This window comes from Eriocheir sinensis, chromosome 18 (genome assembly GCF_024679095.1).
Source record: "Eriocheir sinensis breed Jianghai 21 chromosome 18, ASM2467909v1, whole genome shotgun sequence".
Taxonomy (NCBI): domain Eukaryota; kingdom Metazoa; phylum Arthropoda; class Malacostraca; order Decapoda; family Varunidae; genus Eriocheir; species Eriocheir sinensis.
The window spans coordinates 13279983-13294982 of record NC_066526.1 but is presented as its reverse complement, the minus strand read 5'-3'; the positions used below and the strand labels follow the sequence as shown (position 1 = coordinate 13294982).

At 42.0% G+C, this 15000-nt stretch overlaps 1 protein-coding gene across 9 annotated transcripts in view; it reads left to right on the top strand.

The window, feature by feature from the left end:
* The window catches only part of LOC127000324 (heterogeneous nuclear ribonucleoprotein L-like), a 268424-nt gene that overhangs the window by 104529 nt on the left and 148895 nt on the right, over positions 1-15000 (top strand). For all 9 annotated transcript variants that reach the window (XM_050863912.1, XM_050863915.1, XM_050863918.1 and 6 more), the window contains one exon: positions 13483-13532. In XM_050863912.1, coding sequence (XP_050719869.1) covers positions 13483-13532 — 50 coding nt within the window. The remainder of the gene's footprint in view (positions 1-13482; positions 13533-15000) is intronic.

Genomic DNA, 15000 nt, shown 5'->3' with positions numbered 1-15000 from the left:
CCACCACCACCACCAATAAATACCTCTTCCTCTTTACATAATAATCGCCCATTCATTCATCATCAAAGACTCTCACCAAAAAAACATCTTCCTCTTCCTCCTCCTCCTCCTCCTCCTCCTCCTCCTCCTCCTCATTTAGCTTGAGATACACATAAATTTTGGGGTGGAGATAAGCCTTGAAAAACTCCTTATTATTCTTAGCTGGAGTGTCACTGAAGAGGAAGAGGAGGAGGAGGAGGAGGAGGGAGATATGGAGATAAGATGTTTAACCGGCCTGTCCAGTTTTGGTGTAAATTTCCTTACTTTTTTTTCTTTTTTATTTGCTCTCTCTCTCTCTCTCTCTCTCTCTCTCTCTCTCTCTCTCCACTTATTTTTGTTTTGACATCTCGCCTCGTTTGTCTATCTTACCCGAGAGAGAGAGAGAGAGAGAGAAAGAAGATAAGCAAACCAGAACCAGATGTAACATAAATCATATTAGAGAGAGCGAGAGAGAAAGTAAGAAAATTAAAGAGGTGGAGATTAGAGAGAGAGAGAGAGAGAGAGAAACTAAAAACCACAAATAATACAGAATTGTGAGAATGAGCTTAGAGAGAGAGAGAGAGAGAGAGAGAGAGAGAGTTCTTTACGGGGGCAGTAATGGCGAAGACTGGGTGTAGGACAAAGCTAATATGACCCTTAACGTTAATAGATGGTTAGATCCTCCTCCTCCTCCTCTTTTTATCCTCTTGTTACGTGACTTCCTTTCTCTCATTTTTTTCCCTCCCTTTTTCTCTCGTTTCCACCCTTATTCCATTCCTTCTTATTTTTTTCTTTCCTTTTCTTTCCTTTTTTATTTTTTCCTTATTTTTCCTTTCCTTCTTGTCACCTAATCATCTCTTATTTCTTTCTCTTTTTTTCTTTCTTTCATTTATTTTTTTCTCTTTCCTCTCTCATTTCATTACTTTATTTTTTACTTCTCTCTGATTATTCCTTGTTTTCCTCTTCTTTCTCTTACGTGATTTCCTTTCTCTTATAATTTCCCCTTCTTTTTTTTCCTCTTGTTTATTTTCATTATTTCTTTTTTCCCTCTATTTTTTCTCCTTTATTTTTCCTTCTCTTTAATTATTCTTTTTTTTTCCTCTTCCTCCTTCCTGTTATGTGATTTCCTTTCTCTTATAATTTCCTTCTTTTTTTCCCTCTAGTTTATTTTCATTATTTCTTTTTTCCCTCAATATTTTTTCTCCTTTATTTTTCCTTCTCTTTAATTATTCTTTTTTTTTCCTCTTCCTCCTTCCTGTTATGTGATTTCCTTTCTCTTATTCTTTCCTTTATTTTTTTTACTCCTTCCTCTCATTTCTTTTCTCTATTTTTCCTTCTTATTTTTCTTCTTTCCTTGTTATTTTCCTCCTTCCTGTTATCTGGCATTCTCATTTTTCTTGTCTTTCCTTTTTCTTAGGTTATTTTTTTCTTCATATCATTCTTCATTTTCCTCCTTCCTCCTTCCTTCCTACCTGACTTCCTTGTTCTCACTTCTTACCTTCCTTTTTTTCCCCTCCAGTTTCCTCCAGCTTTTGTTTTCCTTCATTTTTTCCTATATCCTGCTTTTTCCCCTTTCCCCACTTTTCCCTTCCTTGTTTTTTCTCTCCCACTTTCCTTCACCTCCTTTTCCCTTTCCTTTCCTTCCGCTTCCTTCCTTTTCCCTTCCTTTCCCTTCCCATCCTTCCCTTTTCTCTTTTATCTCTCTCTTCCTCTTTCGTCTCCTTTCCTATCTCATCTGTTATTTCCTTCCTTTCCCTTCTCTTTTCCTTTCCTTCCCTTCCTTTACCTCCCCTTCTTCCTTTTTCCTCTTTATCATCATCCCTTTCCTCCTCTTTCGCCTCCTGTCCTTTTCCTTTCTCATTGTTATTTCCTTCCCTTCCCTTCCCTTCCCTTCCTTTACCTCCCCTCCTTTTTCTCTTCTCTTTCGCCTTCCTTTCCTCCTCCCCTTCCCTTTGCTTCCATCCTCTTTCCCGTCCCTTCCTCTCGCTTTCTTTCCTTCGCTTCCCTTCCCTTCTTCCTTTTTCCTCTTTCTTTCTCTTTCGACTCCCTTTCCTTCCTTCCTTTTCTCCCTTTCATTTCCTTCCCTTCCTTTCGCCTTCTTCCCTTCGTTTCCCTTCCCTTCTTCCTTTTTCCTCTTTCCTTCTCTTCCGTCTCCTTTTTCTTCCTTCCTTTCCTCCCTTTCATCTCCTTCCTTTCCCTTCTTCCTTTTTCCTCTTTCCTTCCAAACAGATAATGTGTCTCATTTCAACTTTCCCTCCTTAATAACCTCATCGCTCCTCTTCCTTGACTTTTAGAGGAGGAGGAGGAGGAGGAGGAGGAGGCAGGAGGCAGGACTTCATTGGGCTTTAACTTGGGCGAAGGAAAAGTAACAGAGGAAGGAGTAAAGAAAGTAGGAAGGAAGGACGGAAGGAAGAGGGTTGAAAAATCGGAAGATGAAGGAGGAGGAGGAGGAGGAAGAGAGGAGGAGGAGAAGGTTATGTGAAGGAAACTGTCGTAAAATAAGTATGAGAAAGAAGAGAAGGAAGGAAATAGAGAAGTGAAAGAGGAAGGGAGGAGGAAGAATGGAAAATGCTTGAAAATATATGAGGAGGAGGAGGAGGAGAGAAAGAGGAAGGAAATATGGAAATTGAGAAAAGAGAAAATATGGAACGAGAGGAGGAGGAGGAAAAACGCAATTAGAGAATGTTGAAAATTAGGAGCAATAAAAAAAAAAGAACGTAATAAGATAAAGAAGGAAGAGGAAGAGAAAGAAAATATAACCAAATAATCAGAAGAGGAAAAGGAGAAAATACGAAAATAGGTAGAGGAAAATAATGATAATGATTATAAAGATGATAAAGAGGAGGAGGAAGACGAGGAAGAAGAAGAAGAAGGAGACGGAGGAAGGAAATAAAGGAAGGAGAGAAAGAGAATGAGGAGGAGAACGGAACTATACATTGAAGAGGAGGAGAAGGAGGACTAAGAATAACAGGAAGAAGAGAAAGCGAAGGAGATGGAAGAAGGAAACACAGGAAGAAGAGGAGGAAGAAGAAGGAGACGGAGGAAGGAACTATACGATAAAGGGGAGAAGGAGGAATGAGAATAACAGGAAGAAGGAGAGGGAAGAAGGAAACAGGAAGAGGAGGAGGAGGGGATAAAGATTGAAGAGAAAAAGAAGGAAGGAAAAAAAGGAGGAAGGAATAAAGGAAAAAGAAAAAAAAGAAGGAAGAGGAGGAGGAAGGAATAAAGTTAGAAGAGAAAAGGAAGAAGGAAATAAAAGGAAAAGGAAGGAAAAAAGGAAAACATTGAAAAAAGCTTAAGGAAAAAAATAAATGACAGGCTTGGATAAGGAGGATTAGGAGGAGGAACAACAGGATTACGTAAATGGAGGAAGAGGAGGAGGAGGAGGAGGAGGAGGAGGAGGAAAGAAGGACCCTACGCCGCTAATCTTCCCCTTAATCCTGCGACGAAGTGACTTAGCTAGGCGGAAAATTGCTCTCTCTCTCTCTCTCTCTCTCTCTCTCTCTCTCTCTCTCTCATTCGCACGTTATCTTTTTTTTTATCTTTAATTTTACGTCTCAATTTGTATTACAGAGAGAGAGAGAGAGAGAGAGAGAGAGAGAGAGAGTAATAACGCTAATTCATGTAGAGAAAAAAAAAACCAATGAAAAAGAATTATATATTTTTTCACTCGCCAGAGAGAGAGAGAGAGAGAGAGAGAGAGTATACATAGGTGGAGGTGACTTCGTTAATTAGTGGGAGGAGGAGGAAGAAGAAGAAAAAGAAGAGGAGGAGGAGGAGGAGGAGGATATTTAATGGAGCGAGACACGTTTGTTTGTCCTTGGTTTTCTTTTTCTATTTTTTTCCCTTTATATTTACTTGTCTTCTTTTTATCCTCTTCCTCCTCCTCCTCCTAGTCCTCCTCCTTCTTGTAACATTTTCTTTTTTTGACGTTCCCGTTCTTTTGAATCCACCTCCTCCTCTTTTTTCCTCCTCCTTTTCCTCCTCCTTCTGCTCCTCCTTTTCTCATTCTCTCCTACTTTCTTATACCTTCTTGTTAGTTTTCATTTTATTCCTCCTCCTCCTCCTCCTCCTCCTCCTCCTCCTCCTCCTCCTCTTCTTCCTGCTTCGTTTTCTATATTCCTGTAACTTCATAATTAGGAGAAGAAATAATATTATTGCAAAAGAAATACTGCAGACTCCAAGGAAGAGAGAGAGAGAGAGAGAGAGAGAGAGAGAGAGAGAGAGAGAACTTACAATTAATACTGTGCGTCTATTTTTGTGACGAAGGAATTAAATTATGTCGCGGTGAATTTGTGTGTGTGTGTGAGAGAGAGAGAGAGAGAGAGAGAGAGAGAGTTTTCAAGTTTCTTCGTCATTTCTTTATGGACGAATGAATCTCTCTCTCTCTCTCCAAGGCCGACGTGACGTTATTTGTTGTGTCGCTGAGGAGGAGGAGGGAAGAAGAGGAGGAGGAAGAGGAAGAGGAAGAGGAGGAGGAGGAGGAGGAGGACGAGGAGGAGGAGGTGTAAGGTTGGGTAAAGATCTTCCCTCTTGCCCACAGGAAATAACGCTGTATGTCCTCCTCCTCCTCCTCCTCCTCCTCCTCCTCCTCCGTGTAGAAGGTCATATGTCCTGCCTTATATCTAGTTTTCCGGGTCCTCCTCCTCCCCCTCCTCCTCCTCATCCCTCCTCCTCCTCCTCCTCTTTCCTCTATCTATCTTAAGGGAAACTAATAAAGTAAGATATGAAATAGTGAAAAGGAGGAAGAAGAGGAGGAGGAATAGAAGAGGAGGGAGGAAAACGTAACTTCCCCCTTCGTGATATATAGTTTCCTCCTCCTCCTCCTCCTCCTCCTCCTCCTCCTCCTCCTCCTCCTCCTCCTGCTCCTCCCTTATCTCCTAACCTTTCCTCCATAAGAAAAGAAAAAAGAAAGGTAGGGAAAGAGAATCATGTCACTCCTCCTCTCCTCCTCCTCCTCTTCCTCCTCCTCCTCCTCTTCCTCCTCCTCCTCCTCCTTATCTAACCTTTCCTCCATAAAAGAAAGAGAAAAAAGAAAGGTAGGGAAAGAGAATCATGTCACTCCTCCTCTCCTCCTCCTCCTCTTCCTCCTCCTCTTCCTCCTCCTCCTCCACGTCTTCCTCCTCTTCCTTCTTCCCTTTCTAACCTTTCGTCTATAAGAGAAGAGAGAAAAAAAGGACAGGAAGGATGCTTGTAACTTGCTTCCTCCTCCTCCTCTTCCTCCTCCTCCTCCTCTTCCTCTTCCCTCTCCTCTCCTCTTCTTCCATTCTTCCCTCCTTCTCTCCTACCTCTCTTCCTTCTGCCTTCTTTCCCTTCATTCTTTCCTTCCTTCCTTCTCCATCATCTCACGTTTTCTCTATCCTATTTTTCTCCTTCTCCCTCTCCTTTAATCCCCTCCTTACTTCCTTTTCCTCCCTATCTACGTGTACTTACCCCTTTATTCCCCCTCCTGTCCTCCCTCCCTTCCTCCCTCTTTCCCTCCTTCTCTCTCCCCCCTCCCCCCTTTTCTCTCCCCCCTCTTCCGGTATGTTGAACGTGAGTTGCCGAGGAAAAACTCGCTTCAACTGACAAACTTTTCTGCTTCAAGATGTTTATTAGCAGAGAGAGAGAGAGAGAGAGAGAGAGAGAGAGAGAGAGAGAGAGAGAGAGAGAGAGAGAGAGAATGTTGCATAATCTCAAGAAATGTTAAGAAATGTCGGATATTGAAAGAATGTTGCATAATCTCAAGAAATGTTAAGAAATGTCAGAAAATGTTAAAATGAAGCTGAGAGAGAGAGAGAGAGAGAGAGAGAGAGAGAGAGATTAAAAATAGAAGGACGTAGCCATTGTTTTGGTTGACACCTGCGTATACGTGTGTGTGTGTGTGTGTGTGTGTGTGTGTGTGTGTGTGTGTATAACTTGGTGTCGTTTTCCTCGCCATTGTTTTACTTATGATTAATGTACGTCAGTGTGTGTGTGTGTGTGTGTGTGTGTGTGTGTGTGTGTGTGTGTGTGTGTGTGTGAGTGTGTGTGTTACTCCTTCCTCCTCTTCCTCTCTTTTGTGCATTTTATTTTTCCTTTCTTTCCTCTTTTCCTTTCTCACACTTTCCTTTTTCCTCTTTCTCCTCTTTCTATTTTCCTTATCTCCTTCCTTTCTCAATCATTCCTCCTAACTCTCTTTCCTCCCTCCTATTCTTCTTTCCCTCCCCTCCCCTCCCTGTCCTTCTCTCTCCCCTCTTCCCCTTTCTCAGTCATTCCTCCTTCCCTTCCTTCCCTCCCCCATTCTCCCCTCCCTGTCCTCCTCCCTCCCCTCTTCCCCTATCTCAGTCATTCCTCCTTCCCTTCCTTCCCCCCCCATTCTTCTTTCCCTCCCTCCCCTCTTCCCCTTTCTCAGTCATTCCTCCTTCCCTCCCTTCCCTCCCCCATTCTTCTTTCCTTCCCCTCCCTGTCTTTCTCCCCTCTTACCTCCTCCCCTCTCCCTCATTCCTCCATTACCTGTCCACACACAACCACCTCCCATTCTTCCCTCCCTTCCTTCCCTCCCTTCTCTCCATCTGTCGGAGGGGTGAGAGGCATAAACTCGTTTCCCGCTACACTTCCCTCCCGCCCATTCCTCATGTGTTTGCTTCCCACGCCGCGCCGGGAGGAGGAGGAGGAGGAGGAGGAGGAGGGAGTGCAATGCTGGTGGTGGTGTTGCAGGAAGAGGAGGAAAAAAAAAGAGGAGGAGGAGGGAGGAAAATAAAGATGGTAGTGATGCAGATGAGAGAGAGAGAGAGAGAGAGAGAGAGAGAGAGAGTAGAGAGAGAGAGAGTTACTGTAGTGAGAAGAGAAAGAGAAGTTGATATAGAAAGAGAGAAGAGAAGGAAGTGTTAACGAATGAAGGGAGAAGGAGAGAATTCGAAAGAGAAGTGGAGAAGAAGAGGAAGGGAGAAGGATAGAAAGAGGAAGAGAGAAAGGAGGAGGAGGAGGAGGAGGAGGGAGATTTTGGGAAAGGAGGACAAGGAGGACTGCATAGATGTGAGGAGGAGGAGGAGGAGGAGGAGGAGGGAGAGAAGAAAATGAGGGCGTGGAGAGAGGAGAGAAAATGGAGAGTAAAGGAGTGTCGGTTATTTGCTACTCTCTCTCTCTCTCTCTCTCTCTCTCTCTCTCGTCTTTCAAATTGAGCAAGGAGACAAGTTTTCACAACAAAGAAGAGGAGGAGGAGGAGGAGGAGGAAAATTAATCAATACAAGTAAGAAATGGAAGAAGAAAATTAAAGAGAAAGAGGAAGAATAATGAGATAAAAGAAAAGAAAAGAAGAAATGTAAGAAAAGTTATGAAGAAAATAACAATGGAAGAAGAGAGGAAAAAGAGGAAGAGGAGGAAGATTGAATACAAGAAGGAACGAAGGCAGACTGAACAGGAGAAAGAAGGAGGAGGAGGAGGATGAAGAAGAGGAGGAGGAGGAAAAAGAAGAAGAGGAGGAGGAGGAGAATGTTGTGGCCCTTGTCTCGTTAAGGACCAGAAAATCCCTCCAAGTCCCTGCCCTGACATGAGGAGGAGGAGGAGGAGGAGGGGGAGGGGTGGGGGGCAGTCTTCCTGAATCTTGGGATAAAACTCTGAACTTCATGTCTCGGTTATGGCTCTTCCTCCTCCTCCTCCTCCTCCTCCTCCTCTTTTTGCAATATTATCCACCTGCTACCACTACCACCACCCTCCTCCCTCTTCTCCTCTTCCTCCTCCTCTTCCATGCAAATTTGAGAAAGAATAGAAGGAGGAGAGAAGGTTGGCGAAGAGTAAAGTTGGAGATGAAGGAAAGAAGAAAAAAGAGAGAGAAGAGAGGAGGAAGGAAGGGTGGAAAGTGAATGGAGGAAGGAAGAAAGGAAGGGAGGAAAAGAATGGAGGAAACCCAAATTAATGAGAGAGAGAGAGAGAGAGAGAGAGAGAGAGAGAGAGAGAGAGAGAGTATAAGAACACAAACGAAATAAGAAAAATAAATGAGAATGTAAGAGCTTATTGGGGGGAGAGAGAGAGAGAGAGAGAGAGAGAGAGAGAGAGAGAGCAATTCTTTTGTTACCTGTTATGAAGGCAAACTGGGCTCACAAGGCATCCAGGTCAGGTGAATTGCGGCAGGTAACTGAAACAGGTGAAAGGCGTTGTCCGTGGCAGCTGAACCCATTACCTTGCTGGAGGAAAGGATCGAACTCCCTTTTATTACATTTGTTCGTTTCGATTCCCTATGAACTTTTTTTTTACATGGAGAAAGAATCGAATTTTCTCCTGACATTTTCTGGATTCGAACCCCTTATTTTTTTTTTTTTTTTTATCTTTTTACAAGCAGAAAGGATTGAGTCTTCCTTTTATGACATTTTTAGGATTCGAACCCCCTACCAATTTTTTTTTTTTTACATGCAAAAACGATCGAATTTTGCTTCATTACATTTATATGGGATTTGGAACTTTTTTTTAATGGTAATCTGCTTTGGTAGAAAAAAAAGTGATGAAATTGTTACTTATTTAGGATTGAACTCTATATATGCGGAACTCGAATGCTGCTTTTTTTTTGTGTGTGTGTTTTGTTAATATATATAAGTCGTTTGTCACAGCCAAAACGTGACACTATTTTGATATTATTTTACTACTACTACTACTACTACTACTACTTCTACTACTACTACTACTACTACTACTACTACAACTCTTGCTACTACTACTTCTACGAGAGAGAGAGAGAGAGAGAGAGAGAGAGAGAGAGAGAGAGCAACAAAGACCCACACAGCCCACAGACAGGAGTGAGCTATCTCTAATATAAAGATAACAAGCTATCTTTAAGTGCCTGATATCAACTATCTTTACCGAGGGGCTATGGTGGTCCGGGAGAGAGAGAGAGAGAGAGAGAGAGAGAGAGAGAGGTGAACCCAGCCTACTAAAACAAAAAGGGCGAGAAATATGAAAATTATGCCAAAAAACACTTATTATATTCTGTGACGGAGGAAAAAAACATTGTAAGCATTAATTAATTATAAATCTCTCTCTCTCTCTCTCTCTCTCTCTCTCTCTCCATCAGGCTGGCAGTCAGTTAAGATTGATGGCGACCTGCAATAGTGTCCCCTCGAGAGAGAGAGAGAGCACTCATGGCCTTGAACTTGCTGACCTCCACCTCTCTCTCTCTCTCTGACGGGTATTAATGAAGGGAGTGAAGGAAGAAAGGTGAGAGCACGCGCCGGAGGGAAAAAAAAAAAAGTATGTTGACCATGCAAACACGGAGGAAAGGAGAGAAAAAGTGGAGGAAAGGAAAGGAGGGAGAGAAAAAGTGGAGAGAAGGAAAGACGGGAGAGAAAAAGATGTGAGGAGGAAAGGAGAGAGAGCAGGAAGGGAGGGAATGAGGAAGAGGAAGGAAAAAGGAGGGAGAGAAAAAGAGGAGAAAAGGAAAGTAGGGAGAGGAGGAAGAGAGGGAAGAAGGAAGAGGAAGAAAAAAGGAGAGAATAAAGAGGGAGGAAAGGAAGGGAAAGGAGGAAGAGTAGGAAGGGAGGGAATGAGGAAGAGGAAGGAAAAAGGAGGAAGAGGGAATAAGGAAGAGGAAGGAAATAGGAGGAAGAGGGAATAAGGAAGAGGAAGGGAAAAGAAACAGCGAGGCGAATAAAGAAGAGGATAAGGAAGAGGAAAAGGCAGAGCATGGAAGAACATAAAAAGAGGGAGAGGAAAATTGGAAGAAGAGAAGGAGAAAACATTTGCGAAGCGGAGGAAGAGGAGGAGATAAGATCAGTGAAGAGGTGGAGGAGGCGGCGGCGGCGGCGGCGGCGTATGAGGGAAAAGGGGGAGGACAATATGGAGAGGAGGAGGAAATTGCGTAATATGTGGAGGAAAGGAGATTCGGAGGAGGAGGAGGAGGAGGAGGAGGAAGAAGAGAAGAAAGGAAGAGAGGAAAAAGGAGAGAGAGAGAGAGAGAGAGAGAGAGAGAGAGAGAGAGAGAGAGAGAGATGTATTGTTGTATTTCCAGTTATACAGGAAACGATAGTACATTATGGAGGGAATATTAGCCTCCTCCTCCTCCTCCTCCTCCTCCTTCTCCTCTTCCACTACCCACAATGAGTTCTTGCAAAATTTCCTTAAAAGTTCAGACGCGAATTAATGAGAGAGAGAGAGAGAGAGAGAGAGAGGCAGGCTGTCACTTATAATGTTCTCTTTTCTACCTTCCTCCTCCTCCTCCTCCTCCTCCTGGAAAGAGAGATGGATTGATGTAGAGGAAGGAAGAAGGAAAGGAAGGAGGAGGGAGGGAGAGGAGGAGGAGGAGGAAGGAAGGATGAAGGTGGTGTTGGGGTAAAGCCGACGGCTGAAGGAAGATAGACGCCGCTGGAGGAGGAGGAGGAAGAGGAGGAGGAGGAGAGAGAGGCAGCAGGAGGAGGAGAAGGAGGAGGAAAGAGGCAGAAGGAGGAAGTGTGTTAACCCTCCTCCTTCTCCTCCTCTCCATTCTTTTTCCGTGATCCTTTGGGAGCGAAAGTGGAGGAAAGGGAGGCCTGGAGAGATAAGAACGGAGAGAGAGAGAGAGAGAGAGAGAGAGAGAGAGAGAGACGGAAACGGTTTTAATCTAGAAATGGAAAAGAAAGAAAAATAATAAAATAAAAACTTCACGATAATATTATATGGAAAACGAGACAATAAAAACGTGGAAAGAGAAAAAATAAGGCAAATGAAGGAAGTGGAAGAAAACGAAATAAATAAATAGTTAAGAGAAAATGGGAAAACAGGTGAAACGAAGTGAAAGAAAACGGGATAAAGAAATAAAGTATGTGAAAGAAAACGGAGTGGAAGATGATCATATGGAAGAGAATGGGAAAAATATGAAAATGGGAAATGAATACAAACGAAAAAGAGGCGAAAGAAGAGAGAGAGAGAGAGAGAGAGAGAGAAGGTTACCGAGAAATACGTGACTTAAACTGGAGGAAACACAATCAGAGGAAGAGAAGGAGGGGGAGATAAAGAAGGAGAAGGAAAGAAAAAACGATTACGAAGAAAAATAAAATGAAAAGAAGGAAGAAATGAAATCAATTAAAGAAAGTGTGATAATGAATGGATAATTAGGGAAAGAAGGAGTGATTAGACGAGGAAGTGGAAGATTTTAAGATAATTATGTGACTATGAGGAAGAGATTGGAATAGGAGGAGGAGGAAGAGGAGAAGCGAAAATGTGATAGAGGAGGAAGTAGAAAAGGAAGATATATAGAAGATTATGAGATGATAAGAAATGGAAAAGGAGAAAGATAAATAAATAGAAAAGGCATAACAATGGAAGGAAGAGGAAAAGGAGAAGCAAAAACGTGATAAAAGAAGACATAGAAAAGGAAGATGTATAGAAGATTCTGAGATTTGGAGAATTGGAAAAGGAGAATAATAAAAAAGGCATAGCAGTAGATGTGGATAAATTAGAGGAGAGGGGGAATAAGAAGATACGTAAATGAATAGTGTAAGGGGATAAAAACGAAGATTATCATAGGAAGAGGAGAAGGAGAAGGAGGAAGAGGAGGAAGAACAAAGAGAGAAAAAAACGAGTGATTAAAATATTTCAAAAGCGAGTTTAATGACGCAATAGGAGAAAGAAAGGAAAAGGAGAAAGACGCGAAGGTTGAGGAAAAGGATGACGTGAAATGTGATGAAAGAAGGTACAGAAATGAAAGAAAGAAAAGGAGAATTGGATGAAAGGAGGGAATGGGAGAGAAGGAAAGAAAAGACGAGGAGGAAGAGAAAAAGATTAGTGAAGTGTGATGAAAAGAGATACAGAAATGAAGAAAAGAAAAGGAGAATTGGATGAAAGGAGGAAATGGAAGAGAAAAAAGGGGATGAAGGTGAGGAAAAGAATGGTGAAGTGTGATGAAAGGAGGAAATGGGAGAGGAAAAGAAGTCGACGAATGAAAAGGAAAAGAAAAATGGGATGAATGGAGGGAATGGAAGAGAAAAGGGAAGATGAAGATGAGTAAAATAATAAAGTGAAATATGATGAAAGGAAAAACCGACGAATGAAAAGAAGAGGAAAATGGGATGAAAGGAGGGAATGGAGGAGAAAAAAAGAGAATGAAGAGGAAAATAATAAAATGAAATATGATGAAAGGAAGAACTGACAAATGAAAAGGAAAAGGAAAATCAGATGAAAGGAATAAGTGGGAGAGAAAAGAAAAAGACGAGGAAAATATATCGAGAGGTGGAATAGGAAAAGGGGAAAATCAGCTAATTGGAAGGTTTCGATACAAGAATTTTTCCTCGAGATCTCAAGGTGAAGATTTCCCTCCGTCTCTAATTGGCTGCCAAAACCCAAGTGTTGACAGGTGTGCCCCTCCCCCCTCCCCCCTCCTCCTCCTCCTCCTCTTCTTCCTTCTCTTCTTCCTCTTCCTCCTCCTCCTCCTCGTCTTCCATGTTCATCTGTCGCCATCCTTGTCTGTTTACCCAACCTCCCTCAAACCTCCTTCTCCTCCTCCTCCTCCTCCTCCTCCTCTTCCTCCTTCTTCATCTTCTCTTTCTTCTTCCACCACCTTCTCCTCCTCCTCCTCCTCTTCTTCCTCCTTCTTCATCTTCTCTTTCTTCTTCCTCCTCCTTCGTCCTCCTCGTCTTCTCATGTTTTGCCACCTTCATGTTTTTTTGTTCTCCCTTCCTCCTCCTCCTCCTCCTCCTACTCTTCCTCTTCCCCCTCCTCCTCTTCTCCCTTTCATCACCTCTTCCTCATCTTCTATCTCTTTCTCCTCCTCCTCCTCCTCCATTTCCTCTTTCATATACGACTCTCCACGGAATTTCCCATCAGAGAGAGAGAGAGAGAGAGAGAGAGAGAGAGAGAGAGAGATTAAAGGTACATTGGTGTAAATTTATGCAATCGTGAACACTGATGTATCGCCCCGAGAGAGAGAGAGAGAGAGAGAGAGAGAGAGAGAGAGAGAGAGAGAGAGAGAGACCGGATGCTGAAGGGTATAAATAGTTCAGTGTTTATTTTGATCGATTTTGTCAAGTATTTTGTGAAGGTCTATGTAAAATTTTAAGTTTATTGTGTAACTATTTTTCTTTTTAGTTTTAATGTTGTGTGTCATATTCTTCTTATCCTTGTTATCATTATTATTTCTTGTTTTATTATATGCTTGTTACATGTAATTTATGGGTATGAATTATATATCTTGGATTAATTTTTTTTATTCATAACTGACTTGTTTTTCATTTATTTTTTGACTCAGAATTTCTTCGTATCGTATTTTTATGTATATTTTGTCGTTCATGGGCGTAATATATCTTTTTAAGTATCGTTTTGCCCTTTTTTCTCGTGTGTGTATATGATATGATTGGTGTAATTTATCCCCCTTTTTTCTTTTTTATAACATTTATTCTTAAGGTTTTTTTATCCATGTATTTGGTGAGCGGTTGTTGCATTGGCTCCTCCTCAGGCCAGCAACCAACAACACTAATAACAATAATAATAATAATAATGATAATAATGACTGTGTAGCTAACCTCTTTTTCCTCTTCCCCTCAGAATGGACCCTACGGCGGCTTCAGCGACTATGACAACCAACCGCGGCGAAGGTGAGTGGCGGAGAGTGAAAGTGAAAATGCAAATGGAAATGAAAATGAGTGTGGGAATGAGTGTGAGTGTGTGTGTGTGTGTGTGTGTGTGTGTGTGTGTGTGTGTGTGTGTGTGTGTGTGTGTGTGTGTGTGGGGAGAGAGAGAGAGAGAGAGAGAGAGAGAGAGAATGGTCGTGTTTGCTTTAATCAACTGTCGTGTCTTTTTCTGTTTGTGTGTGTGTGTGTGTGTGTGTGTGTGTGTGTGTGTGTGTGTGTTCCTCTGTATATGCATGGTAAAATAATAAAATAAACAAAAGTATATACATGTAAAAACAAAACAAAAACGGATCTACTATTGAAAAGAGGAAAAAAGAAGTATAACACACACACACACACACACACACACACACACACACACACACACACACACACACACGGCCCGGCCAGGCTCATAGGAGGGGAGGTTAGGCGTAGAGCGAATAGGCCTGTCAATAACACGGCGGAGGTGAGGGAGGACGGGAGATGGACGAGGAGGAGGAGGAAGAGGAAGAGGAGGAGATGCTGGTAGTAGTAGTGGTGGTGGTGGTGGTGAGTTTTGGGTTTTGTAATAGTTTGGAAAGACAGAAAATGAACAAAAACAGGAGGAGGAGGAGGAGGAGAAAAATTGAGGAGAAAAGAAGGAAAGAGTAATCGGAGGAGGAGAAGAATTGAGAAGAAGAGAAGTAAAGATTATTATTAGGAGGAGGAGGAGGAGGAAAATATAGAAGAAGAGAAGGAAAGAGTAATAGGAGGAGGAGGGGAATTGTGTTTTTTATTCTGATAAGCCTCGAGAAGGAGGAAGAGGTAGAGGAGATGGATGAAAGGGAATAAATTATATGTAGGGAATAAAAAGGAAGATGAGGAGGAAGAGGAAGATCTGAGAATATATAAAATGGGGTAATACGAAGTAGGTCAGAAAGAGGAGGAGGAGGAGGATGAGGTAAACGGATGCGATATTTAGAGGTGAAAAAGAAGGGAGGAGGATGAAAATATGATAGCTTGAAGGAAGGAAAGGAGGAGAAAGAAACTAAGTAATAAATGTCTTTCTTATCTTATGTTGAGGAAGAGAATAGGAGGAGATGGAAAAGGTGATTATTACATTTTTTCCTTCTCTTTCGTGTAGAAGGAAAAAAAGGAAGTGTAGATGAGAAAAAGAAACTGACCAATTTATATTTTTCCTCCTCTTTCGTGTATGAGGAAAAAAAGGATAAAAAGGAGGAATGAGAAAGAAGCTGATTAATAAATTTTTTTCCTTCTCTTTCGTGTAGAAGGAAAAAAAGGAGGAAAAAAAGGAAGTGTAGATGAGGGAAAGAAACTGACCAATTTATATTTTTCCTCCTCTTTCGTGTATGAGGAAAAAAAAGGTGAAAAAAGTGGAGATAAGAAAGAAAATGACCAATATATATTTTTTTTCCTTTATATAGTGGAGTGGAATATAAGGAAGAGGAAG